This window comes from Trichomycterus rosablanca, chromosome 10 (genome assembly GCF_030014385.1).
Source record: "Trichomycterus rosablanca isolate fTriRos1 chromosome 10, fTriRos1.hap1, whole genome shotgun sequence".
Classification (NCBI taxonomy): Eukaryota; Metazoa; Chordata; class Actinopteri; order Siluriformes; family Trichomycteridae; genus Trichomycterus; species Trichomycterus rosablanca.
In genome coordinates, this window is record NC_085997.1 from 31,638,058 (window position 1) to 31,664,816 (window position 26,759).

The following is a 26,759-nucleotide window of genomic DNA, read 5'->3' on the forward strand; positions in this document are numbered from 1 at the left end:
TATACTTTTAAATAGCATTATAAACATGTATAGCATTATTAGAACAAGTATTTTTGTTTATATTTAAAATAGGTTTACATTGGGGCCAACAGTCTACTTGTAAATGTTTCTATTTTGCATTTACATGTACATTTTACATTTTCTGCATTTAGCAGACGCTCTTATCCAGAGCGACTTACAGAAGTGCTTCCATAGTTCCATCCAAACATTTCATTTCTCAAGTTTTAGTAAACAACAGTCGGAGAACACAAATCTGCTGAAACCTGTTAGAACCAAAGTGTGTTTTTTTTGTTTTTTTTTTGGAAATGGAAGAAAAATGTTAGTAAATAAGTACAAGTCAGCTTAAGTGCTTAGTAAAAAGGTGGGTTTTTAATCGTTTTTTAAAGATAGCAAGAGACTCAGATGTTCGGACAGACAGGAAGTTCATTCCACCACTTGGGTGCTAGAACAGAGAAGAGCCTTGATGCTTGTCTTCCTTTAGTCCTGGGTGGGGGCTCAAGTCGAGCGAGACTAGTGGCTCGGAGGTTGCGTGGTACAGAGCGGGGTTTTATTAGACCACGAAGGTAGCTTGGGGCTGGTCCATTTTTGGCTTTGTAGGCGAGCGTTAGTGTTTTAAACTGAATGCGTGCAGCTACAGGAAGCCAGTGAAGAGAACGCAGCAGTGGGGTGATGTGGCAGTGTTTAGGTTGGGTAAAAACCAGGCGAGCAGCTGCATTTTGAATGAGCTGCAAGGGTTTAATAGTGGACATTGGAGCACCTGCCAGGAGGGAGTTGCAGTACTCCAACCGTGAGATTACAAGTGATTGGACCAGAATCTGGGTAGCTTCCCTGGAGAGAAATTGCATATTTTTCTAATTTAATAGGATGTGGTTATTTATTTATTAGGATTTTAACGTCACGTTTTACACACTTTGGTTACATTGACATGAAACGGTAGTTACTCATTACACAAGTTTTTAAAGTCAGGCACAGTCATGGACAATTTTGTATCTCCAATTCAGTCTCCAATTTAGGATGTGGTTAAGTGGAATGATCAGCATGACAACTTTTAAAAATCTTAAAAATGTAGATAAAACTTTTTAGCATTTGGTATGTACTCCTTTTTCCATAAGGACAGTATGCTGTTATTACTTTAATTGGTTCATTTTCCTGAGGGGATCAATAAAGTCTCTAATGCACCTGATCTGGTATGGTCTCCACAAGTTTGTTCAATATCCCTGGTAACCCAGCATGATTTTTACAGTATTCACAGTAAATGTATCTTGTGTCTGGTCTTTAAATGCTCCCATAAAAGCTCAGTGAGGTTACGATTATTTGACACTAATGGGAAAAAAATGCAAACAAAACATGTCGAATTTCAAACAAACCAGAGACTGTAAGGCATGAAGACTACCAGTTGAACCAACCTATTTTTATTTGTTAAGCTATTACTTCTAACATACCAATGTAAAGTTTAGCAGGTTCATTATTAATTACTAATAATATTTAATTTAATCTTTTAAGCAAAATGTATTGAGTGAAAATAACTCAACAGGAAAGACAAGCAATCATTTATTAATCAGATCATTTGTATAAAGCATATAGGTTTAACAACGTAAATAAATTTCTCTTTATTAAAGGTTTTCAAAATTGCATATCTGTTTTATGACATGATTTTAATACAGCTGTAGCAGAAAGTTAAAGAGCAGCATGGCCATCCGTGCACAGGCTCTCCTGCAGGATTTTTCCCCTGTCCACTTCATGAACTGCGCATCTGCTTAATGTGTGATTACCAGCAGCTACAGAGCATCACAGACCTCCATTCTCGCATTAGTATTTGTCTGCTTTTTCTGTAAAACACAATGGATTGGTTATTTTAAATGAACAAAGGTTAAGCTACAGAAGAGTATGGTAAGAAGAGGCCTTCTTACCCTTTGGGACAAACTTCAGCGAGTGACTGAAAATTCAGAAGCGTGACACGCCTTCCTGTGGGCCGTCATTTAGGAACTCATGGCCTAGTCCATTGCCACACTTGCCACACAGAACCTGCACATCAATGCACATTAAGATCTAGGTAAAACACCACTATATAATACATTTTATTTTTTTATTGGTGTGGAGTAATAAACCACACCTTCATATCAGATTTTTTCCTCATACATGTTAGAAAGAATTATTGATTCTTTTGTCTATAGCTGATGCATGCTTAACAAAGCAAAGGCAGAGACGCAAATAAAATAAAAATAAGTAGAATAAATAATTACTAATGCCCATGCCAAAAGAGTAAGGCAGAATGAGGTCATGCAGCAGACACTGGTGACAACAAAGCTACAGACCGACAGAGGGTCAGAGAGACTCTCCACCAACATGGATTTACAAATGAATAGACGGTATAGGACATGAGTAAAGTAATTTCCGATGGGTCCAATTTTTATTTTTGGCCAACAGCTGATCATAACAATAAAGAGATGTATTTGTAAATTTGTAACACACAAACTAAGCCACATACAAGGTTATTCTAAAAAACAGTTGTAACAAGCTGGCGGATAGAGTAGCTGGCAGCTAGAGGTCTACAGAAGCACTTAGTTTCTGCTCCAGTATGTACTTGGGTCTTTTATGGTTTTTTTAGTCACAGTGTTGTTCTGCCTTGGCCAATTTACTTAATATCCCAGGTGTGGGGTTAGCACTCAGGGCGTGTCAAAAGAAAGGAAACACCCATTTAAAATTAAATCGGTTTGGCAGACGGTGATCTAATTTTAGACACAAGCTGTGGGAAAAGGGGGAAGGAAACCGGTTAGGCCATATCACCTGGATAAAACTTCAGTTTTTTTTAATTGGAAGGTAGGTGTGTGAAACATTAAACTGGTAGAGAATTTGGTGTAGTTCATGTAACCATAACGCAGTCTAAGAAAATGCAGGTGGAAACACACCATCAAGTATTATTTTATTACCTTATAGGCTTTTGGGGTCTCCATTACTTTAGTTACACTGTCCTCAAGGATGGTCTCTGTAAAGGCTGGCCAGGGTGAGGAATGTTCATATTTGGTCCTGCTTGAAAACAGTTGGTGTTCACATTGGGAACACACATATATTCCTGCAAAAGAACAAATTAAAAGAATCAAATACACACAAATGCATAGACCTGCTGTTAAATTTAATACATCCTAAGAGAAGCAAATCTCATCTAAACAGTACAAAACCAAATAAATTAAAGTATGCTGATACTTGCTACTGATTTTAATATACGAATAAACCAAGCTTTAAAAAATTCAGGTATAAAGAACTTAAGAAAAGTGAATTAAACTGGTTAGGTAAATGACTAGTAGGTTATATAACACAACAACATAACTTACCTAACAGATCAAAAGAGCCAACATACCTGGTTTAAAGTGATCTTTGTACACCTCCTTCCCGAAAAAAGAACAAAACGACATTTTGTTCTGAAAGTTGCCCTGTCAAATGTGTTAATGGTGCACAATTTAAATATTACCTTAAAATATTTGAATTCAGACTTCTGCGTTTATAAGTGCACAACACCCACTCTACAGCACATCTACAGAACGCATGCGCGTTTCATCACGACACTATCTTAGTCACGTGATCGTTACAAAGGCAGGTCCTGTTTAAGTCGTGTATGGTCAGGAGATGGCAGTGTTTGTTGATTGTTTATTAGGATTTTCACGTCATGTTTTACACTTTTGGTTACATTCATGACAGGAAACGGTAGTTTATCTTCACACAAGGTTCTTCAGTTCACAAGGTTATATTGAACACAGTCATGGACAATTTTAGTATCTCCAATTCACCTCACTTGCATGTTTTTGGACTGTGGGAGGAAACCGGAGCACCCGGAGTAAACCCACACAGGCACGGGGAGAACATGCAAACTCCACACAGAAAGGACCCAGACCGCCCCACCTGGGGTTCGAACCCAGGACCTTCTTGCTGTGAGGCGACAGTGCTACCCACTTAGCCACCGTGCCGCCCCAGATGGCAGTGTGTATCCATTATTCTGTTTTGTTGCTATTCAACTCCAGATTAAAACCTTAAAAACTGAATACCTTTAAACAAATCGTAATGTTTTTTTTATCAGACAGCAAGTACAATAGTTTCAATTTTACATAAAAATGTTGCAGAGAAGGTGGTGTAACAGGTAGTGCTGCTGCCTCGCAGCGAGAAGGGCCTGGGTTCGATTACTCGGCTGGGTGGCGAGGGTTCTTTCTGTTTGCATGTTTCTTTGTGGGTGTGCTTCGGTTTCCTCTAACAAGTCCAAAGACATGCATTCAGGCCTGCTACTAAAAACTGTTGTGTGTGCCACCTGGCCTTCACCCAATGAACTGGATCCACAGTAACACTGACCAGAATTTGTTTGTTTATTAGGATTTTAACGTCATGTTTTACACCTTGGTTACATTCATGACAGGAACGGTAGTTACTCATTACACAAGATTCATCAATTCACAAGGTTATATCGAACACAGTCATGGACAATTAAGTGTCTCCAATTCACCTCACTTGCATGTCTTTGGACTGTGGGAGGAAACCCACGTGGACACGGGGAGAACATGCAAACTCTACACAGAAAGGACCCGGACCTCCTCACTTGGGGATCGAACCCAGGACCTTCTTGCTGTGAGGCGACAGTGCTACCCACTTAGCCACGGTGCCGCCCCACTGACCAGGATAAAGCGGTGGTAAAACAGACAATGAATGAATCTATTAGCATAAGCATGAGTCAATGTATAAGCATAAGGCCTGCTGGTTTTTAATTATACATCTCAAAAGAAGCAAATTTCATCCAAACAATGCAACGTAAACAATACAAAGTATGCTAAGGTGTCCTTATAACTTATTAAGTATACATTTGTGAGTTCATAAGTGGCATCGCTTAGTTTTAGCTAGAGTTTCTGTTATAAAAATAAAATAGAAATAACAGAAATGAAAAGTGACTTGCCAAATACTCAAAAATGGCTTTTAATACCCTTTTGTAGGTAACAGTAGCAAATAAGTTAAAAGTTTGTAAAATTGCCCTGTAGTCAGAGCATTTCCAGTCTTCCAGTCTTTGTTGATAATTTTTTTACGTCTGTTATTCATATTTGCAAAAGTGCTTTAGTAATTCTGGAAGCTCCAACCAGTCCAAAGCCATTCTGTGAACAACGTGCTTTTGAATGGTCTGTCGACAGAGTGTTTGCAGTGATGAGACTATAAGAAAAAGAAAGATATGAATAGTAAATATTGAAACATGTATTTGGTAGTATGTGTGTGTACATTTTACAAAATATCTTGTTTTTATTTGAAACTTACTGCCATATTCCACCTGCACAATTCTTACACTTTTAGTAGCAGCAAATACATCCACGACAGCATACAGAGGCTGACTAGCTGGTATATCTTTGGCACTGGCACCCATGTCTTCACCATTGATAATAATATGCATATCGGCAAAGCCTTGCCTTTTCGGGACGTACAGAACTCCTATCCGACTGCGCCGGGCAGTGGGAGGCAAAGTATTTGTCTTGTATAGATCGTCCAGGATGTGACTATACAGTCCAGGCTGACTCCGTCCTACCAGCTTGTCCTTAGGTATACAAACGTCTTTTATAAACAAATGGGTGTCAGTAAAAAAAGATTTAGATTTGTTGCGCCCTTCGTTTACCCCACCAGCTTGTCCCATTTCTGCTTCCTGGACCTCCAGAACCTCGTCCTCAATAACCTTATTGTGATTTCGTGTAATAGCAAACACCCAGCTTCCTCCCTGGTCCACTAGGTCAGGCAAAGAATACTCAGGAACTATCTCCACTGTTTCAGGGTCACGCGCAGTCAGTCCGATCCTGAGGTGGCCACACCAGCCTAGCTCCTTGTCCTCAATCTCCACCAAGAAGATCTCACCAGGATTTAATGGATGTTTACTAAAGCAGATTCCATTAGCAAAACTCTCAATTCGAGTGGCTTTAGTCCCAGTGCGATCCAGTTGGACATTGATTCCATGAACTGGATGAAACTCCATAAATTGTCCCAAAACAGAAGCCATTTAAAAAAATATCTTCTAATTAAACACACTTCACTAACACTTATCTAACAACTAAGAAATTAGATCTTCTATTTCTCAGTTTTTGTTGAATGCATTGTTGTAGGGCTTACATATCCCTCTGCCATACTCTCCCAAACACTGACACTGAGAACTTTCTAGTTCCAGACTGGTGGCTATTTTTGACACACTGCATGTGTCACTGGCACTTAAATAGTTGACAAGGCATGCAGAAGAGACAGGGATCGTTTGGAGGGGGCTATTCCAAATGAAAATCCCTATGTTAGGCAGTGAAATGGTAACCACATGCATACAATCTTGAATATTGTACTGAGAATTGTATTGTATTAAATATTAACATTTTGTCTTTACTTTGTTTAGAACACTACTTTGTCTACTTCAGAATCAGAATCAGATTTATTGGCCAAGTATGTGAATACACACAAGGAATTTGGTTCCGGCTGGTGGTATCTCTCAAGCAATGTATACCTTAAACATTAAACACAAAATATACAAACAAACTATTATATACAAGCAATTTACAGATATGTAAGTTAGCAGCATGTTATATATTTACAAAAACAGTAAAGTGCACAGCATGTAGAATGAGTACTACAAAGTGTTGTTAATTGGCAGCAGATGAATATTGTCGCGCTTAAGTCTGTACTGTCAGTCATTTATTTATTTAGGAGGGAGATGGCCTGTGGGAAGAAACTGCTCTTATTAACATTTTTGAATTATAATACTTGTAATATTATACTTATTAGAGAGCATGACCTTATCTATTTATTGCAGAAAGCTTTGTTTTTGTCTTTGTTGTAATATAGGCTCTACAAAGATTGATCTGGACAAGAAAAGATTCCATTTGGCCTACCTTTGTATCTAGCACAGTCTGATAGTGATGCAGTTACAATGACCTTTGGGGGATGGGGACTACTGGAAAGAACCATTTGTCTGCATCTGTCAGAAATTCTGGGTTATGTGTTTACCAGTGACACATTTCCAGTGTGTTATACTAGAAAAAATCTAGGGGTTACTTGGTTAAAATTTGGTTATTATATTTTACATTTTGTTTATCGAGGTTGGACAAAGTTATATAGAAAGAAGGTTACCTTAAAATTCTCAAAATCTACCTACTGGCATGATTTGGGTGATTGGAGGTGATGAATAATCACACCTTTTCAAGACCATGCTTCCTAATGTGCCACTGTGTTGCCACTTAATTAAACACATAGACCTAGAAACTTCAATGCACTTGCAAAAATGTTTCTTATTTTCAATGAAAACATATGAGAGAATTTTATCTGTGCTCTACATTTACAGCATTAAGCAGATGCTCTTATTACTGCTCTGATGCATAAGGGAAAGTGTAAAATGCACAAAAAGTACTCTTTGTTTTACAATTTCTTTTACTTTATTTTATTTGGTTATAGTCTACTGTAAGTACACACTGCATCAGGTTCAGGCAATAACTGCTGCCCCTCTTATGTTTAGCATTGGGTGCCACAGAGAGTGGAACATATATCATATTGATGACAACTGGATTGTGAAAGGAATTTTGTTCAACATTACAAATAGTGTTCTGAATAAAAGGGAACAGCCGGGTTTGACTTTGTTCTGATGCTTAAAGAGGCTGTGTAATGCCATAGCTTTTTAAAAATGCATTCTTTCTCTTAAATCTATCTGTAGAGCATGAGGTGCACTATATAAGTAAAAAGGCTTCCTGCAAAGTAGAACAGTATTCTTTCCTTACTTTGCAAAGCCAGTGTGACATTAAGTTGGTTTCATATGAAGGTTATTATCATTCATGTTTCACAGTTAGTTTTAGGTAATTTGCTCAAATAGGTAAAATGTGTAATAGGTTTGAAGTTTAATATTAAAAGAATGTTGAATATGAAACCAACTTCATCTCGATACATTAATGGTACCTTAATAATAAATCTTAATACATTTGAGGAAGAATAACATGATTAGGCTATTTGTGGCAATGCACACTATTTTCAATAGCCTACACATAACAAATAACAGCTTTTATTTGAGGACGGATAACCCCACCTTGAATAATTGTGATGAAATGAATGTTTGAAAAATATATGTTATTTTAATCTTTCTGTCATTAAAATATCTGTGTGACTTGTAGCCGTGAGGAGTCTCCATTGATTTCCTCTGCTAATTGCCATTTTTCTGCTGTTTCTAATTTTCACTAATGTACAAATGTTAAATGTCCAGGCTCAGAATGCTCAGTGTGGTTTGAGGGTGGGTTTCACTTAATCTGGATTACACTGGTATGTAGTCATGCACTCCAATCACACTGCTGAGCTGCGGTTCAGTAATGCACATCTGGGCAGAGGCAGGCGAGAGTGTTAGGAGAAAATGCTTTACTAGAACACAGACTGTCAGATTCTCACTTTCACAGAACGTGAGGCTGGAACGGTGACGAGCATCTGTTTCAGTGCCTCGTTGTGTGATGCTTCTACAGAGCTATTTACTACCAGGCTCTCCACTGGCTCTTCTCTCTTAATACGTTTTTGGGCAAATTTTAACTAGTTAAAAATCATGATTATGCTTTGCTTGGCTTTGTTCTACATCAGCAGCATTTCAGGAGGAGTGTACTGGATGAAGATGAGCAGAGGACCATGAGAGGTTGGGATGCGAGGAAGTACAAATAACCTGGAGCTGTGTTCAGTTTAAAGAGTAACTGGAATTGGTAAGATGCTTTATACTGTAAATACATTTAAAATGTGCAGTTTGTATTTAATACATGTTATACATGCTTTAGCTTCAAATATAGTTCAAATCTGTTAGCCAAGAGATTATTACCAGTAGAATTTAGGCTACACATGTATATCTTAGTTGGATAAGTTTCCTTTTCTGCTCATGGTGATTGCAATCAATCAGTGTGTTTTCCCACTTAATTTGGAATATTCCAGATTATTTATAATAACAAATAAACTTTATGTACGGCAGACAGGTAAGGCAGGACACAAGTTCCTTCGGGATTTCAAGTTCTCTCATTTCCTATAGATCTATCTATCTAGTGCAGACAGTTGGCTAACACTTTATTAGGATTTGTCCTAGGAACATATAGTAAACAATCAGAAGACATTTAAAGGGGGGTTGAAAACATTCATGAACAGAGGAGACAGAAATAAATAGCCCAAAGAGGCAATAACTGTTTGGTTACCATCAAAACTAGTTAATCCTAGCTGCTCTTTAGGATCATGAATTGCACTGCAGCAGCGTTATCAGTTACCTCAAGTCCTATCTGCCATGATGAAGCTTCCAAAAAGGAACATTACATCTAATTTGTGCAGAATGTTTAAGGTACACTTGCATTACAGTTGACAAATTAATTTGGATCTTAGTGCTATTAAGTCACAGTCTGATCCTCTATAAACAACTCAAAAAATCAAGATCACATCCTTAAAAATGAGGGCTGTTTTACAGAGTTCAAGTAATAATTCAACATGTTATATGTAAATCTAGCTGTGTATCAGGAGCAAAAAGATCACTGCTTGTATGTTTATTAGGATTTTAAAATCATGTTTTACACTTTGGTTACATTCATGACAGAAACCGTAGTTACTCATTACACAAGATTCATCAGTTCATAAGTTTTAATGTCAAACACAGTCCTGGACAATTTAGTGTCTCCAATTCACCTCACTTGCATGTTTTTGGACTATGGGAGGAAACCGGAGCTCCCGGAGGAAACCCACGCGGACACGGGGAGAACATGCAAACTCCACACAGAAAGGACCCAGACTGCCCCAACTGGGGATCGAACCCAGGACCTTCTTGCTGTGATGGGACAGTGCTACCCACTTGGCCACAGTGCCGCCCGATCACGGCAAGCTGGAGGGCTGTGTTTCAATTCACACAACAGCTCTAATCTGCTCCATGTGGAGCCTGATACAGGGACTTTCAAAAGAACACACAAGGGTAGTTGTACACAGACTGATCATCAAAGCAATAGGGAAGGGGTGTATTCAGCGAATCATAAACAGGAGATGTAGACAGGACGTAAGAAACAAAACAAAGCACGATGGGAGACTGGGTAGAATGTTATAAAAATGACTTCAAATGAAAAGATATACATGAACAAATGCTTTATATAGTTTTAAAGATTTCTGGAGGTTGTAAACTTTTACCCCATGCCTTTTCCACCTTTCTAGCTCAACTTTGCATGTTGTGATCTTGATGTTTTTGCAGGACACACACTTCTCGGGTAAGTAACAGTACTAAAATTGTTTAATTTGTAGAAAGGTTTTATTACTGTGGACTTATGGACTAATTAATGTCCATATTTGAAAACTGCATGTGTAGTGTTGTATAGCTCTTTACAATTCTTCATATCACCTTTGGAGAAGTAGTTATCACAAAAGTTCACATACATTTTTTCCCAGTCTGGACTTTGAATATCGACTCATTGTGTTTACTATATACATAAATACACACATATGTACATTTAGTTGAGTTGTAACTTGTTTGGCCAGCACGGTGGCTCGGTGTGTAGCACTGTCGCCTCACAGCAAGAAGGTCCTGTGTTCGATCCCCAGGTGGAGTGGTCCAGGTCTTTTCTGTGTGGAGTTTGCATGTTCTCCTTGTGTCTGTGTGGGTTTCCTCCCACAGTCCAAAGACGTGCAAGTGAGGTGTACTAAATTGTCCATGACTGTGTTTGACATTAAACTTGTGTAACAAGTAACTACCTGTTCTGTCATGAATGTACCCAAAGTGTGTAAAGCATGACGTTAAAATCCTAATAAATATTTCATGTTTAGTTTAAAGAAGACAAATGGAGGATGTTTACTGACTATGAATACCTTTACCCTTTATTGGTCAGATGTAAAATAACATTTTCTCAACAGATGGTTCTCTTTTAAAGGGTGCTTTAGGTGGATTTGGTCATTTCAAAGACCAAACAGTAATACTTAACAGTTAATTTAAGTTTTTTATTGATACATATTCATATTCAATAGTGAGCTCATGTTGTGTAATGATAAAAGCCATGCTGCTGGAAACGGCAGTGCCTGGGTTCCTGGGCTTTGAATCCCCGGTCACGGTCACAAACACAGAAAGTGTATGGCATTACATGAACCTAGCCATTGGGGGAGACAAATCAGTGCACTTTTAGTGCCAAAAACTGTGCCAAATTGAACATGTGGATGAATGATCTGCTGTGGCGTCTCCTAACAGGAGCAACAGAAAGAAATCATTATCATCATGTATTATTATTCAAATAGCTCTATGAGCTGAAACACAGTAGCAGTGCTATGCACCACATTACATCACTGAAAGCATAAAAACAGGCCTACTGGAATGAATGAACTATAAGACTTCAGGGCAAAGAGCATTATGGGACAAGCATTTCCCTACAAAGCACAAGATACACAAATCCAGCTTCTCAGGAAATTAAATTCTGCTCCAGTGATTCAGCAAGTGTACAGCAACTTATTAGAAAATGTCGAAACCCATTTTCAGCAGACTTTATCTACACAGTGAGTAGATATTGCATTTCTAACCTGTCTGTGTTGACAGTTCTCTTATAATTCCACAGCATGGGATCTGTCCTTCTGTCTTTAACTAGATATTATTTCCGAAATATCCGAATGGAACCTATTTAGCAATTAATATCAAAGACAAAGAAGTGCTGATATTTTACACTTACTAAAGTCTAGTGTATAATAATAAGTTCTGTATTTTTGACAGAATAGCTGATTGTTTTGTCTTTTCTGTTCACTCAAGACATCTTGGATGGGCCACACTGAGATATAAACCATGGCAAGTGAGGACTTGAAGCTATACTGTGAGACTAAGCCACAAGAGTCAGGAAGAAGGGGGATCATCATCCAGCTGACGGGAACAGAGGGTGAATGGGACAGCCTTGATGACAATAAGCTTGTAATCACATTAGACAAAGATAGTCAAAAGTGCATTAACTCTGCCCCAAAACAACAGCCAACAGACACAGACGAGGAGCAGAGTCTCCACTCTCCTTTGTTTCATGTTACACAGTCAGGATCATCACCAGGCTCTTTGGAGGACTGTTCATTTTCCAGGCCGGGCTTTCTCTCCCCCTCACATCGGCCTCTTTCCAGTCTGGTGAAGTCTCTGTCCACAGAGTTGGAGCTGAGAGATAAATCATCTCTCAAGCCCAGGCCTCTTCTCAGCTTGGTCAAATCCATCTCAACTGAGCTTTCTCGCAGTGATCCTGAAGTGTCCCAATCCAAGTCAGGCTCCAAGTTAAACTTGCACCTGTGGACACAGCTCACACAATCTAAAGGCAGGAACGGGGACTCCAGAACTGCCCCGCCATCTCCTGTTCATCAGTCCTCATCTGAGACCAAAACAGGCTTTTTTAAATTAGAGCTAGAAGACACTCGGCGGAAACTCTCAGAGGCCATGCATGAACCGTTTAATGTTTTGAGTAAAATGATGCTTGAAGAGAGTGTGGGTGGTTCCAAACACAAGACCACAAGCTCCCTGGATTCCCTTTGCTCTAAAGGGTTTGGAAGATCAAGTGGTGAACCTGGAGGGACAGAGAATTTAATAAGTAGCAGTAAAATATTGGAATGTGATGGACTTCCCATGTGTAGGTGCTGTAGGAAATGTCTTCACATATCCTGCCATTCTGCCAGTCACCTTGGCCTACTGGAAAGTGCAGAGGTCTCCACACATGAAGATACCTTCAAAGGCAAAGATAAAATAAACAAAAACAACATGTCAGCAGACTGTGCCACAGAGCAACCATCATCACCAGTCCCTTGCATGGGTCTTTTCTGTGTTGCTGTCATTTCATACTGCTATTTTATCCTGCCTCTGTCCTCTTACTGCTCAGGAATAGTTTTTGGCTTGGCATTTGGCTTTTTGCTGGGGCTGCTACTTATTCATTTAGGATTGACAAGGCAACCCTATACTGCTCAACAACGTAGATGTCATGAGAAGACATATGACTGCATTCAGAGTAGAATTTCAGAGAGCAGCGAGACCGTAATTAAGGTAATTTACTTAAAACAACAGTCTCCGAGCACGACACAAATTCTGTTCAACATGAATTAAGTTTATGTTGCCAAACAGCAGCACTCAGTCAGGGGGACACATTTTACTAGGGGTTCTGGGAAAACTGTTGCAAGAGAATGTTAAATATTGACAAATGTAATAAATACCTAACAAACTTAATAATAGATTGGTCTGTCGTATATGCAAATATAACATACAACATGTGCTCAAAAGTATGTAGATGCCTGACCATAAGCTTTTTTGACTCCCTATTTAAATATAAGCAATCATTATGGAGCTCTACCTTCCTTTGTGCACATTTACTCAGAAAAGCAACCTAAGGCACTAACGTGCCCAAATAACCACTGAAGTTCTAATTACACCCATAGGTCAGGGCTCTGTACAGACCAATGGACTTTCTCCACCTCAGACTGGTCAAACTATGTCTTTATAGTCATGCATAAAACAGGAAAGGTCTGTTGCCACAAAGCTGGAAGGATCTAATTTGTTTAATGTTTAATGACTTTATAAATCTGTTATCAATGTGTGGCTGAAACAACAAAACAATTATATTTCATAAATATAACACTTGCATATATTATATATTAAATATTGTATATACACTGATCAGCCATAACATTAAAACCACCACCTTGTTTCTACACTCACTGTCCATTTTATCAGCTCCACTGACTATATAGAAGCACTTTGTCATTCTACAATTACTGACTGTAGTCCATCTGTTTCTCTGCATGATTTGTTAGCCCCCTTTCATGCTGTTCTTCAATGGTCAGGACTCTCCCAGGACCACCACAGAGCAGGTATTATTTAGGTGGTGGATCATTCTCAGCACTGCAGTGACACTGACATGGTGGTGGTGTGTTAGCGTGTGTTGTGCTGGTATGAGCGGATAAGACACAGCAACGCTGATGGAGTTTTTAAACACCTCACTGTCACTGCTGGACTGAGAATAGTCCACCAACCAAAAATATATCCAGCCAACAGCGCCCCATGGGCAGCGTCCTGTGACCACTGATGAAGGTCTAGAAGATGACCAACTCAAACAGCAGCAATAGATGAGCGATCGTCTCTGACTTTACATCTACAAAGTGGACCAACTAGGTAGTGTATAATAGAGTGGACAGTGAGTGGACACGGTATTTAAAAACTCCAGCAGCGCTGCTGTGTCTGATCCACTCATACCAGCACAACACACACTAACACACCACCACCATGTCAGTGTCACTGCAGTGCTGAGAATGATCCACCACCTAAATAATACCTGCTCTGTGGTGGTCCTGTGGGGGTCCTGACCATTGAAGAACAGAGTGAAAGTAGGCTAAAAAGTATGTAGAGAAATAGATGGACTACAGTCAGTAATTTTAGAACTACAAAGTGCTTCTATATGGTAAGTGGAGCTGATAAAATGTGAGTGACAGTGAGTGTAGAAACAAGGAGGTGGTTTTAATGTTATGACTGATCAGTATATATACAGTGTATCACAAAAGTGAGTACACCCCTCACATTTCTGCAGATATTTAAGTATATCTTTTCATGGGACAACACTGACAAAATGACACTTTGACACAATGAAAAGTAGTCTGTGTGCAGCTTATATAACAGTGTAAATTTATTCTTCCCTCAAAATAACTCAATATACAGCCATTAATGTCTAAACCACCGGCAACAAAAGTGAGTACACCCCTAAGAGACTACACCGCTAAATGTCCAAATTGAGCACTGCTTGTAATTTTCCCTCCAAAATGTCATGTGACTCGTTAGTGTTACTAGGTCTCAGGTGTGCATAGGGAGCAGGTGTGTTCAATTTAGTAGTACAGCTCTCACACTCTCTCATACTGGTCACTGAAAGTTCCAACATGGCACCTCATGGCAAAGAACTCTCTGAGGATCTTAAAAGACGAATTGTTGCGCTACATGAAGATGGCCAAGGCTACAAGAAGATTGCCAACACCCTGAAACTGAGCTGCAGCACAGTGGCCAAGATCATCCAGCGTTTTAAAAGAGCAGGGTCCACTCAGAACAGACCTCGCGTTGGTCGTCCAAAGAAGCTGAGTGCACGTGCTCAGCGTCACATCCAACTGCTGTCTTTGAAAGATAGGCGCAGGAGTGCTGTCAGCATTGCTGCAGAGATTGAAAAGGTGGGGGGTCAGCCTGTCAGTGCTCAGACCATACGCCGCACACTACATCAAATTGGTCTGCATGGCTGCACGTCACCCCAAAAGGAAGCCTCTTCTGAATTCTCTACACAAGAAAGCCCGCAAACAGTTTGCTGAAGACATGTCAGCAAAGGACATGGATTACTGGAACCATGTCCTATGGTCTGATGAGACCAAGATTAATTTGTTTGGTTCAGATGGTCTCAAGCATGTGTGGCGGCAATCAGGTGAGGAGTACAAAGATAAGTGTGTCATGCCTACAGTCAAGCATGGTGGTGGGAATGCCATGGTCTGGGGCTGCATGAGTGCAGCAGGTGTTGGGGAGTTACATTTCATTGAGGGACACATGAACTCCAATATGTACTGTGAAATACTGAAGCAGAGCATGACCCCTCCCTCCGGAAACTGGGTCGCAGGGCAGTGTTCCAGCATGATAATGACCCCAAACACACCTCTAAGACGACCACTGCTTTATTGAAGAGGCTGAGGGTAAAGGTGATGGACTGGCCAAGCATGTCTCCAGACCTAAACCCAATAGAACATCTTTGGGGCATCCTCAAACGGAAGGTGGAGGAGCGCAAAGTCTCGAATATCCGCCAGCTCCGTGATGTCGTCATGGAGGAGTGGAAAAGCATTCCAGTGGCAACCTGTGAAGCTCTGGTAAACCCCATGCCCAGGAGAGTTAAGGCAGTTCTGGGAAATAATGGTGGCCACACAAAATATTGACACATCAGGAACTTTCACTAAGGGGTGTACTCACTTTTGTTGCCGGTGGTTTAGACATTAATGGCTGTATATTGAGTTATTTTGAGGGAAGAATAAATTTACACTGTTATATAAGCTGCACACAGACTACTTTTCATTGTGTCAAAGTGTCATTTTGTCAGTGTTGTCCCATGAAAAGATATACTTAAATATCTGCAGAAATGTGAGGGGTGTACTCACTTTTGTGATACACTGTATATATATATATATATATATATATATATATATATATATATATATATATATATTGTATATAATACATTTACAGCATTTAGCAGGCACTTTTATCCAAAGTGACATACAATTATGACTGAATATAATTAATCATTGGTGTCCACATACTTTTGACCATATAGTGTATTTAGACATTCAGTCTCACCCTATTACTATAATTAGCGTACTGGTATTGTATAGATGTATTTAAAAACAGACTATTTAAGTACAAAACAAAAAATATACTGGTGTAAGTGGTCCTAATCACATCTTCACCTCTATGAGGTCTTGGCGGAAAAAGACTGATGACCACTGCTGCAGAGTCACCATGAATAAAATTCAGATGTACTGTTTAGAAAGCATTAAAATCTAAGCATTCACTTATTAAGAGCTTATAAGAGCTTAATTAATTTATAGCACAGTGTGCTGTCTCTCAAAATGTGCAATTACTGTGTCACCGCTTTTCTATGCTCTTCAGGCATTTTTATTTGAGTGCTGGCTTGGGATTTATTCTGCTCATCAGCAGCTGATGCAAAGCAGCACAGCCACCCACAGCCTGTCAGATCCAGATGTTGCTTTCAAAGTAAAAAGACGTCTCTTCAAGTCTGCATCACTCTTTAAACTCTTTTGGTGTCAATTCTCTAACTGACAGTGTTCATACTACAGCAGTTTCTTTGTTCTGTACATGATAAAGTCTGTGCTGAATTAAATTATTAAATTATTTAAACTAAATTAAGTATCTATTAAACAGTTAGTCTGTTCTTGAATTGTTGGATTACACACTGACTTTAGCTGAGCTTACTAGTATTGTAAAAGCAAGTGATCATTTCTAAAATTCAATTAAGTACAGTATTCTGTTGTCATAATGGGAAACTTCAAACCTGTATTCTAGGGCTGGCTAAATCAAATGTTCGTGTATGATCCTGAAACGTACCATCCATCTCTTATGCACTCCGTGTATGCAACGCTTGATGGACCATGTATTCGACTGGACTATCCACTAAACAACATTTCTCACTGGGCCACCTTCAATGAGCTGGTACATGATCAGAGCTTTACCTACTCTCGAACCTTCCAGCTTATTGGAAGCAAGGTCAGTCTACATTTACATTTTCGCCATTTAGCAGACGCTTTTATCCAAAGCGACTTAAAGTATACAGTCGGAGCAACTGAGGGTTAAGGGCCTTGCTTAAGGGCCCAACAGTGGTAACCTGGCAGTGGTGGGGTTTGAACCAGCAACCTTCTGATTACTAGTCCCGTACCTTAACCGCTAGGTTACAACTGCCCTAGCGGCCTATTAAATTTTTTCCTTAGCTTGTTTTTTTTATTTCATTTTAAATTCTAATTTCTTACACTGAGATTTGTGGCGGGTCCAGTTCCACCAGGAAACACTGAGTGCATGGCAGGAATACCTTGGACAAGGGGCCAGTCCATAGAAGGGCTTCAGCCACCCCCTTCCAACATAGACAGCTGAGATTTAAACTCTTAATAGGCCGCTGTGCTATCCAAGTGCATTCCATGTTTTTCAAAGTTGAATGTTATTTTAACAAAAAGTACAAAGGCCACACACTGTGTTTCTTTGATGACAGGTGTTCCTGCTGCCCATGCCTCTGGCACGTAAGAGAACGTGGAACAGGAAGTACCCCATATGTGTCACTCTGGCTAGAGAAGTGAAGCCGTCAGAGGAGGTGGAGGTCCAGCATGAAGCACCCATCACTGAAAAGACTAAACTTTATCTCTCTAAAACCAGCCACACCAGCACACTGTACCTCTTTGGGAGAACAGGAAGAGAGAAAGAGGAGTGGTTCCATTACCTTCTCTTAGCATCCATGTACAAAAAAGAGGGCCAGCATGACTCCACTGGTATGACAATGATGTTGTATTATTGCATCATACACTGATTATAGAAAACTGTGAAAACGTGATATAACTGGCTTGGATAGATGGATGTAATAGATGTTTGGGTGTCCACAGTTTTAGTCCATGTAGTATGTTTCATTTAGTCCCATATTAAACTGTGCTAATACATAGGAATAATAATGACCTGCTAACACATACAACTGGTTTCTGTCTGTGTACAGATATACCTGTGTTAGGAGAAGGGAGCACTTTCTGTCCAGTACAGGTCACCACCAGCACTGAGAACATCTCCTGTCCGTCCTTGTTGCCTGATGACCATGCTGGCAAAGCGAGAAACATTTTGCTGGACTACACCTCCTACATGACGAATCTGTTATTCTCAGCAGATGGCAGTCCTCCACCAAGTTCCTGGCATGACTGTATGCAAGGCAGTCCCAACAATAATGATCAGGTGTGCAAAAATACACTTATTTTCTTATACAGTCTTGCAGGTTAACTCAGTACCATTTAAGAGATATTATTAGTTGCATTTTTTGCACATCATTGCATTTTTGTACACAATTATTTAACATATTGGCTGACATACAAACCCTAGACTGTTGGTGATTTTGCAAAATACTTTACATTTAGTACAGTGCACAGGCCAACAACACGCTTGTCTTTTGGTCCCGTCCCCTTTTTACCTGCACGAGGCGAGTTCATATGTGGATCAGCTTTGTGTACAGAGAGCCACACCCTGTCCACAGTATTCCTCGACTCTGTGCAGGCGCCAGCAGAGGTCGTAATTGCATTAGTTATGAGGTCCCTATCCGGCTTCCCACCCTGTATGAACAACAGCTAATCATTGTTTATGTAGTAGCCCAGCCGGATGGCAGAGCTAAGTTTCGGACCAGAATTAAGTCTGTAATAGTTCGCCTTATTTTCAGTAAATGCAGCTAATTCTGTTATATTTTCAAAATGACATCCGATAAACAATTATTACAATTTTTTATCATAATGTAATTTTGTTTATTTGTTTGTTTTCTTTTCCAGAATGCATTTTATCATCAGGACGAATTGCAGCTCGCCTGGATTAATGTCTTGATTGGCCGAATCTTTTGGGACTTTCTTCGTGAGAAGTACTGGGCTGATCAAGTTCAGCACAAGATTCAGCGAAAGCTGAGCAAAATTAAGGTATGTCAAAAAATCATAGAAATAATAATAATAAATAATTATGTTGTATTTATTTTAAACAAAGAATTCAATTATGTACAGTTTTACTTTTTCGTGTGAGCTTGTTAATGATTTAAAAAATTGTATCCACTTCAAATGAGGTTTTTAAGTTTTACAAAATAAAAACATTTTTGTTGGGAAACACACACATACACAAAGAAACACACAAATACTATTTTTAGAACATAAAGGTGAACAAAATAAGGAAACAGTTAATATAAAGTTCAAGGTGCAGGAATCAGGGAGACAATTTGGCTTCCCAAAATCCTTAAATGCTCATGAGGAACTCTCATTCAAGTCTAAAATGATTTTTTTCTCCCCTTTCTCCCAATTTTCCCCCCAATCTAGTTGTGTCCAATTACACGATTGCATTATGCATCCTATCCACTGATGCTGATCTCTACTTCTGATTGAGTAGAGTGAGACTGTCACACGCCCCCCCCCCCCCCCCCCCCCAGCATGTGCGCAGTAGCCGACTGCATCTTTTCACCTGCACGAGGTGACTTCATATGCGGATCAGCTTTGTGTACGGAGAGCCACACCCTGATCAACGCATTATTCCTCGACTCTGTGCAAGCGCCATCATTCAGCCAGAGGTCCCTATCCGGCTTCCACCCTATTTGAACAACAGCCAAACATTGTTCATATAGCCGCCCAGCCCAGCTGGATGGCAAAGCTGAGTTTCAAACCCACAAGTTTTAAATGTCAGCTCTGGTGTGCTAGCGTGTTTTTAGTGCTGCGGCACCTAGGTGGCAAGTCTAAAATAATTTGTGATGAATTGTTAAATCATTTGTAAAGAATGTTTCAGTTTTTTAATTATTAAATGGTTCACTGATGCTTAAATCTAGTCATTTAGCTTGGCTAAGCTTGACTGCTTTTATTTCGGTGTTCAGTAAACCATTCTTAAATTATTTGTATGTAAGAGTGCATTATCATGGTGGAATAAGACAAAATACCACAGTTGCAGTCTAAAATATTCAACCCCACTTCCCTCAAAAGGTATGATGGTGATGTGTATAGTATTGAATTAAAATGTACAACAAAAAACTTTTGGTTCTCTTTACAAATGTCCATGTGCACCATTATTTAATCCTCAGCCCTATTACTTGGTGAAACATCCCATCCTTGGTAATCTTTAATAAGCGCTTTCTGTAAGTGCTTTTGACACCTCTTTTGTGAAGATTTCACCCATTCTTTTCCTGCAAAAGCTTTTAGCAGATTGAGGTTTGATGCTTCCCTTAAATCCCACCTAAGATCCGACTTAAGCTTCCAGGACTGATTTCTTATTAAAGCTTTGGTTGACTTTAAATCCAAATGGCTTTGGATCATTGTCTTGCTGAAAAGTCTAATTATTACCAAATTTACCACATAAAGCAGAACATTCCTTCTCGATATGCCTTGTTATTTTTGTGAATCCATGATGTCAATCACACTGTCAAAACGGGCTGATCCAGCAACATAAAAACAGCAGAATTTTGGGTTTTCTCCCACAGCCATGCAGCTTTGCTGCTGCACCATGAGTTTGATCAGTTAATACTCATAATACCATCTCTAGAAATGTTCAAGGTGTTGGAAATCTTCTCATAACCATTGCACACAGGTGCGATGAAATCATCTCCTCTTTAGGTGTGTTACAGCTCATTAGTTTTCACCATGGTGTCATTTGAGTTGTGAAAACAAGTAAAAAAAAACACTGAGAGTGAATATTTAGCTTCTTCTCACCAACCTTCATTTTTCACACTAAACTAGAACCTAAGCAAACAGGATGTTATATGAATTTTATTAGTATTTTTTTTTTTAATGCATTTTCTCCCCATTTTTCTCCTGATTTAGAGCACTCAATTTTGTCTTCCGCTGCTGAGAGGTACCAGATTGCATCCAAGGAGAGCACGTCGCTGTACACGCCTCTTACGACACGTGCACAGCCCTCCTCTTCTCGCCCCTGCATTCTGCACAGGCGTCTCTTCCGCCAATCAGGGTCCTTACACAGCGTATGAAGACCCACCCACCCACACATAGTCCAGGCCCCCACCCTGCAGATACGGTGGCCAATTAGTATCTGCTGCAGGCACTGCCAATTATGCCCGCTAGATGGCGCCCAGCCGACCGGTGGCAACACCGAGTTTCGAACTGAGGAGTTCAGAAACTCGGTGCTGGTGTGCTAGATATGGATTTTATTTGATATGAATTTCAATTATGCATTTTATTGCAATAACTGTTTAGTTATAGGATCAATATATCACTTACCTTTTGTTTAGATGCATTTTTAATCGTTTATATATTTTTATTTACAAAACATTGTTATTTAATTTTTACTTAGTAAATAGCAAATGTACATGTTATTTGTAATGTAATACCACTTTGTACTTACGTCTTGTCCTTAGTTGCCCTACTTTATGGATGACTTGACATTGACTGAGCTCTCTATGGGATCTTGTATGCCACAGATTACAGGCACATTTCTGCCACGCATAAATGCCAAAGGTGAGTGAATCTGACCTGACAAAATTTCAGTATAATAAACGTTTCTGTAGCTGTTGAGGACAGATAGGATACATTATTTCTGTAAAGAAAAAAGAACAGTATTTGTATATGTGTATGTATGTTTTGCTTTTCTTTGCCAGATGATCAGCAGGATCATCATTATGCAACACACTGTGCATCACTGTCCTACGCTCCTGTCTCACATCTCATCCCATTTACAGATTTGTTGCACTCATTATCATGTGCTGCCTCATAATCTGATGTAATTGTGTGTAATTTCTAGCATTTGTGATCCTCTTAAACCTCTAAAATCCAGATTAAAGTATCTCAGCTTTATTAAATGGATAGCTTCTCTTGAATGGCTGATTCCTTTCATAAACACTGGTCAAATGTGGGTCAAATTAATATGTATAATCAAATCATTCTTAAAATTGATGTAAATGGAAGTGCACATACACAAATCTGCCCCAGACTTGTCAGCTGCACATTTATGCTGCACATCATCCCAGCTGTGCTCTATTTGATTTAGATATGGTTACTGAGGATGCTACTGAAGTACACTTATCTTAATGCTACTTTGAAATTTAGGTGGCTGTGGCATTTACACAACTTTATTAGTATTAAGAGACACATGTGCCAAAAAAAACAACATTTCTCGTTAATACAGTGTAGGTTTGGTCCATGGGTTATTGCTGTTTTTGCCAACTTCTACTAAAACCTGTTGCAGAAGAAAGGATTTTTAAACTACTACAAATTTCGTTTACTAGTTTAAGTAACATATTTGCATATTTACAAAAATCTTCCTTGTGCAATATAGTGTTTCGTGATCTGACATTATTTAGGCAGTGATAATGAAGGTAATAATTGATGTGATACAGAAAGTAATTATTTTTACAGCACTGTATTTTGCTCTATTTTAACACGTTTTGACCAAATAAAAAACTTAAACTTAAGATTAAACTAATATTGACATTCATAAAAGTATCTTTTTGTATATGAGGTCTCTGGCTACCCCTGGAGATCGTGTACACCGGAGCCCTGCAGATGACATTAGAGACAAAAATTAACCTGTCCAGACTGGGCAAGGAAGGATCCGCAGTCCGAAACACAGAGACCCACCAAGTTTAGTAGGTTTTTAACATTAAAAAACATTTAATAATGTCATTTAAATTGTTCAAAGCCTTTGCCATTGGGCAGCACTCTGTATCTAACAGCTTAAGTTTGCATATCTCTGCTTGTCCAAGCATAACAGCAGGATGTGGGATTTGTACACCGCTTGTGAGTTGCTATAATGAGGCTTTCTTCATTCTGATGGGTTTCCTTTGCAGTACCAGATCCAAACTTGCTGTTCTGGCTGACAGTGATGAAGAATCCTCAAGTGCTGGATCCACTGATGAAGACGAGGCTCAGTCCAGTGAACCTGAAGTAACTATAGGAGAAAAGGCCAGCGTTCCTAATGAAAGGTGAAAAAACTTCCACTTTTAGGTTCTTTTCATGAAAATGCTTAGAATACCAAGTACTTTGGGATGGGGGGAAGGGGCAAACATTTAACCCCTTTTCTTCTTATTACATATACAATCAGTGCATATATCCACATGGACACCACAAGTTAATACTAGCTTTGAGACATCATGGTGAAATATATTTAGCTTTGTCAGCATTGGTGGTTCAGTTTCGACCCATTGTTTTGGCGCAAGAACCCCTCTAACAGCTACTCAATTTTAAAGTCCTTACTAATTTCGTTAGGATGGTCAGAAAAATGGCTAAGCCAAGCATACAATGACAAATTCCTAATTATTAAAAACATCACTTACCTTATACCTGAGGATAGGCTGCTAAGTGAATCCCCAAAGCCAGTGAGAAGTTTTCTTGCACCCTAAAATTTTAACAGTTGTAGTCTAGCAGGGTGCTGGACTAGTAATCAGATAGTTGCTTGTTCAAGCCCCACCACTGCCAGGTTGTCACTGTTGGGTCCTTGAGCAAGGCTTTTAATCCTCAGTTGCATATAAATATAACAAAATGTTATATACACTGACAAGGCATAACATTTTGACCACTGACAGGTGAAGTGAATAACACTGATTATCTCTTCATCACGGCACCTGTTAGTGGGTGGGATATATTAGGCAGCAAATGAACATTTTATCCTCAAAGCTGATGTGTTAGAAGCAAGAAAAGGTGGTCTTAATGTCATGCCTGATCGGTGTATAAATATAAGTGTAACTTAATGCTACATATTAATATAATATAAATGTATCTAAATGTTACGTATTAATATAAATATATATTTAACTAAATGTAGGTAGGAATGTAGGAATTGCTGTATACATATGTATGGTAGTAAATGATAAAATGATCGAAGCAGATATGTGCAGTGAAAATACAATAAAAATAACAAAAACAGATAATGTTTATTTTAATACTGTATAGAAATGATTAATAAATGTATTTTTTAATCATCACTGATACTGATGTTATTAATCTTTTCTGCTCGATGCATCCCACTCCCTCTCAGTATTACTCTAACTCTAGGATACACTAGCTAATGGATTAAACAAGTAATCCAGTCCAGATGTTCTGATGAGCTCTCTAACTCCTACTTCTTGACAGTGTCGTGGCTGGTGGCAGCACAGGGCGGCGGATTTTAAGATTTGTCGACAAAATTGCTAAATCCAGATGTTTCCAGAAAGCCGCTGAAAATGAGTACATTAAAAAGAAGATAGAAAAGATGTCTAACATGCCTCTGCTGCTTACTGTCGAGGTTAAAGAACTTTCTGGAACACTTTCTGTCAACATTCCACCTCCTCCTACAGACAGAATCTGGTAAAGTCTATCGTAATAGAGATAATCTGAGATGATTGTGATCTAAGTCTAACATACAAAAAGAGTTAGCAAAGTATTATAAACTATATTGTCCATAATGATGAGATGTAAAAGACATTAATAAAGACAGGCGAGCACACAATTAAAATACTAATTTAGACTAATGTAGTAATTGAAATGGATTTCTGGATTGATAAAACAATTTTATTAAAATTTAAATTTAAAGGATACCAGAATGCTACTTGTTCATATAAATATTTATTTATTATTTATCAGGATTTTAACATCATGTTTTACACACTTTGTTTACATTCATGACAGAAACGGTAGTTACTCGATACTCAAGATTCATCAGTTCACAAGCTCAACGTCATACACAGTGATGGACAATTTTGTATCTCCAATTCACCTCACTTGCACGTCTTCGGACTGAAACCCATGCAGACATGGGAAGAACATGCAAACTTCACACAGAAAGGACCCAGATTGCCCCACCTGGGGATCGAATGATTTGACCTGATTTAGGCTTGACCCCTCAACTCCATATTAATGGCCATGATTTAAAAATAAGCTTAATGTAATTTGACCATATACTGTATAATGTTACATCAGAGTGGTCACTTTAATTTGCTGTTTTAATTCTTTTGCTGCGACTGATTGATTGATCTTAACTTCTGTTTAGGTACGGTTTCTGTGAGCCTCCAAAGCTCGACTTGCGAGTCCGACCCAAACTGGGTGAACGGGAGGTGACTTTCTGTCATGTCACTGAATGGATTGAGAAGATGCTTCAGGATGAGTTTCAGGTTAACATCTACTGTATTCATTAAAATAATTTACTCCAGATATTTATGGCTTATTTGTAGTAACAAAAAGGCAATATTTTAGCAATATTTTACAAATGTAATTGTGCTTGTTTTACAGAAAGTGTTTGTGTTGCCGAACATGGATGACATATACCTCCCTTTAATGTGCTCTGCCCAAGAGAGCCAGCCTTCACCCCAGCATTCTCCATTACAGAGATCCGACAAGGCCTGCGTTCTGGATCAGTCTCCACAAATATAGTAGTGCCTCAGTGTTGCCACTAAACTACAGAAATGAATTAACACCGCTGAGCATTTGGTGGGTTTATTCACAAACAAATCAATAACACTGCAGCTTGGAAACGTTTACATTCTTATTATTATAAAATGCACACGTAGATCAAACAGTCTCACTATTTTACATGAGATTATTACATGCACTTACAATGTACATTACAATGGGATTTTCTTATTTGTAATATATGGCATTACACATCACACACTGATGAGTGCACTATAAAATATGATATATACTAATAGTATGTTAGAGTTTATTAGACCTTTTTTTTAGAACTGGTAACATTTGCGAGCAAAGCAGTGGAATTTATACTGAGTGTCATTTTAATGCTACAGCCTAACTTATACCATCGTATAATGCATGATTTCAGCATAAAATCCAACTGGTTTACTTATTTAGTGTAGTCAATTTGTCTTCTGCTGCTGGGGGATCCCTGATTGCAGTCGAGGTGGGTATATTGCGGAACACTTTATCACCCAAGCACTCTACACAGGCGCCTCTCTATCTGCCAATCAGGGTCCTTACACAGTGTTTGAAGACCCCACCCACATAGTCTGGTCATCCCACTCTAGCAGAAACGTGTCTGCTGCAGGCACTGCCAGTTATGCCAGCTAGATGGTGCCAAGCCAACCGGTGGCAACCGAACCGAGGAGTTCAGAATCTTGGTGCTGGTGTGCTAGCCACCTGGGCACCTAAAACAGAAGATTCTTAACAAATCTGCAGCAATTACACAATGCAAGTTCCATATGGTATAAATTTAGGCCTTATACTATGGTGTGTAAAGCTGCTTTTATTTAAAATACGCAAAATAACATACTAATAGTCAAACAGTGGATAAATGTTTAAATTCACATAAAAGTTGTATTTACATTTGTTAATATGTGAAGTTGCTGTTCTCTGTGTTCTTAATATTTTTGTTATTATCACTTGTTAAATTTTCTACTCTGAATCTGGATTTGCAAGCCAGTTGTTAGATATTTGTGCTCATTTAGCATGAGTCTAACAGTGAGAACCTTTCAGGCTATATGGTTCATGAGAAAACCAGCCAATTCTAATTAACTTTAACAATACTGTCTTTTATAGAACATCAGAAATGACACACAATCCCAGATGTAAACACA

General features: G+C 38.9%; 3 protein-coding genes across 3 annotated transcripts; 1 reads left to right on the forward strand and 2 right to left on the reverse strand.

Moving 5' to 3' along the window:
• Positions 1-1,538: 1,538 nt before the first annotated feature.
• Positions 1,539-3,546, reverse strand: msrb1b (methionine sulfoxide reductase B1b). Its single transcript, XM_063003818.1, has 4 exons — positions 3,359-3,546; positions 2,931-3,073; positions 1,911-2,025; positions 1,539-1,829 (listed from the first exon to the last, which is right to left on the reverse strand). The coding sequence occupies exons 1-4, from the start codon at positions 3,411-3,413 to the stop codon at positions 1,810-1,812; spliced, it is 333 nt and encodes a 110-aa protein (XP_062859888.1). The 5' UTR covers positions 3,414-3,546; the 3' UTR covers positions 1,539-1,809.
• Positions 3,547-4,925: 1,379 nt separating this feature from the next.
• On the reverse strand, positions 4,926-6,010 carry neurl2 (neuralized E3 ubiquitin protein ligase 2). The gene is made up of 2 exons (XM_063003819.1): positions 5,284-6,010; positions 4,926-5,181 (listed from the first exon to the last, which is right to left on the reverse strand). Exons 1-2 carry the CDS (start codon positions 6,008-6,010, stop codon positions 5,066-5,068), a joined length of 843 nt encoding a protein of 280 aa, XP_062859889.1. The 3' UTR covers positions 4,926-5,065.
• A 4,212-nt stretch (positions 6,011-10,222) lies between these two features.
• On the forward strand, positions 10,223-25,602 carry tex2l (testis expressed 2, like). Its single transcript, XM_063003963.1, has 12 exons — positions 10,223-10,235; positions 11,753-13,006; positions 17,054-17,254; positions 17,751-18,024; positions 18,243-18,472; positions 19,054-19,194; positions 21,618-21,717; positions 22,718-22,844; positions 23,046-23,180; positions 24,328-24,540; positions 25,223-25,343; positions 25,462-25,602. The coding sequence occupies exons 2-12, from the start codon at positions 11,786-11,788 to the stop codon at positions 25,600-25,602; spliced, it is 2,904 nt and encodes a 967-aa protein (XP_062860033.1). The 5' UTR covers positions 10,223-10,235; positions 11,753-11,785.
• Positions 25,603-26,759: the final 1,157 nt, after the last annotated feature.